Source organism: Nannospalax galili, unplaced genomic scaffold (assembly GCF_000622305.1).
Source record: "Nannospalax galili isolate Female #2095 unplaced genomic scaffold, S.galili_v1.0 C49486399, whole genome shotgun sequence".
NCBI lineage: Eukaryota > Metazoa > Chordata > Mammalia > Rodentia > Spalacidae > Nannospalax > Nannospalax galili.
The window spans coordinates 1-2125 of NW_008480061.1; the positions used below are offsets into that span (position 1 = coordinate 1).

Consider the following 2125-nt stretch of genomic DNA (forward strand, 5'->3'; position numbering starts at 1 on the left):
AAAAAAAAGGTGATTTTTAAAATGGTATGTTGGCACCACATCAAAAACTAAGAGGGAGATGGCTTTTCACCCACATCCTGTCCATCATGTGTCAATCAAGAAGAAAGACTGAGACAGCACATACTTCAATGTCAGTCCCAGTAGCAAAAAAACCAGCCATGAAAACATTTCATCTTCATGTAACTTCTGTGTTTTTTATAGTTAGTAGTAACCGAAGTCTGGCTGTTTGGGAATGCTATTTACATAATCATACACCCATTACACTGAGTGAAATTAAAACTGGAGAGCTGACAGAGAACTTCTTTGGACAAACATTTCTACTGGCTTGTGCAGAAGCTGTTTCATCTTATCCTTCTACTCAGCTTCCCTTATGTCCTCTTGATCTGAAGCACTTGAGATGTCATCATCTGATTGCTCTCCAGAGAAGTACAACATTGAAGCATGTGTCTTGTGCGTTATGGTGACGGTGCAGGGCCCTTGGGCCCACGGTTCCCCATCCACCTGCATTGGCATCATTGAGCACTTCAAAATGAGCTGAAATCAGGAAATAGAAAAGTAAGTGCTAGAAAGTACAGACAGGTGTTCCTAGTTAATATCACTCATGACTTGTAACCTACATTTTATTTTAAATATTTTTATTTGTGTATATGTGTGTGGGCCATGTAGAGGTCTGAGAACAACTTTTAGAAGTCTGTTCTCTCCTGTTACCATGTGGGTTCTGAAGATTGAACTCAGGTTGTCAGGTGGCTGCAGCACCTTTACCCAACTGAGCCGTCTCACCAACTCACACCTACATTTTATTTTGTTATTACTTTTATGTGTATGGCTGTATTGCTTCCATGTATGTAAGTGTACCTGTGTCATGCAATGCCCATAGACGTCAGAAGAGGGTGCCAGATTCCTTGGAACTGGAGTTCTAGACAGTTGTTAGCTGCCATGTGGATGCTGGGAATGTAAACTGGGTCCTCTCCAAGAGAAGACAGTGGTCTTAACCCCTGAGCCCTTTTTCCAGGCCCTCAGCCCCCTCGTACCATTTTACTTTTGAAAAGTAATCTGAACCTATGTTTATATGTGGACTGTTTAAGGATTCTTTTTCAGTGGGCACTTTGTTTCTTTAACTGGCCTTAGTGCCATCTTTCCTGTTTCTTTTCTAGCCACCATATCCCTGGTATGGGCTATAAACAGTCTGGAGAAAGCAACAGCATACATAGTCTTCTCAACATCAATGGCTTAGAAATGGCCTGGCATGGCACTGTCACTTACCCGCACTGTATGTGCTTGTCCTATTCGAAACGGGTTAGCCAGTTTCACCTGGATCTGAGCACAGTGGAAAGACCCATATACTCCAACGACTTCCAGCAACCCATCATCATGCCTAACATTGGAAGAAGGAAATAGGGATGACGGGATGCAAACAAATCAAGTCAGCCAAGAAGAGCTATTGCTCTTTAATGCAGGCAGGCCATCAACTTCATGTTCACACTGACATAACAGAAGTGAAAGTCTGAGGAAAACACAGGAAAACACATGGAGTCTACTAAAGAAAAGAGAACACTTTAAAGAAAAATGACAAAAACAGACTGCAGATCGTGCTGACTTATAACTAGAATCTAGCACTAGGGAGACTGAAGCAGGACACAGTTTAAGGTCAAGCGGGTTTACACAGTGAGACCTCGTTCCAACACAAAACAAAACAAGACAAAACAGAAAATAAAACAAAACATCCCGAACCAAGCAGCTGATGGACTGGATTACAAGTGCACATACCTGGCGAGAGGGTAGGTCTCATCTCCCATCCCTTCCCACAGCCTGCAGCCGCCGCCCCAGTATCCTATGTTCAGAACGATAATACCTTCCAGATTAGGAAGCTCAACTCGCTCACCATCCAGTTCTAGCTTTAAAGAAATGTAAGTAGTTAGTTACTACAGGGCACAGTATTTTCACACCTGTCTTCTTAGAACTCACACTTTAACATGCATAGTTACAGATGTGGAAGATGCATTAGGACGAAATGACTTCCTATTTCTCACTCAAAGTAACCCACCTTTCCTTTTCTTCATTCAGTGGAAGTAATTTATTTCTGGTGTGTGTGTGTGTGTGTGTGTGTGTGTGTGTGTGTGTGTGT

General features: G+C 42.4%; 1 protein-coding gene across 1 annotated transcript; it reads right to left on the reverse strand.

Moving 5' to 3' along the window:
* Positions 1–6: 6 nt before the first annotated feature.
* Positions 7–1986, reverse strand: LOC103728517 (diacylglycerol kinase epsilon-like). The gene is made up of 3 exons (XM_008826505.2): positions 1768–1986; positions 1264–1375; positions 7–534 (listed from the first exon to the last, which is right to left on the reverse strand). Exons 1-3 carry the CDS (start codon positions 1794–1796, stop codon positions 355–357), a joined length of 321 nt encoding a protein of 106 aa, XP_008824727.1. The 5' UTR covers positions 1797–1986; the 3' UTR covers positions 7–354.
* Positions 1987–2125: the final 139 nt, after the last annotated feature.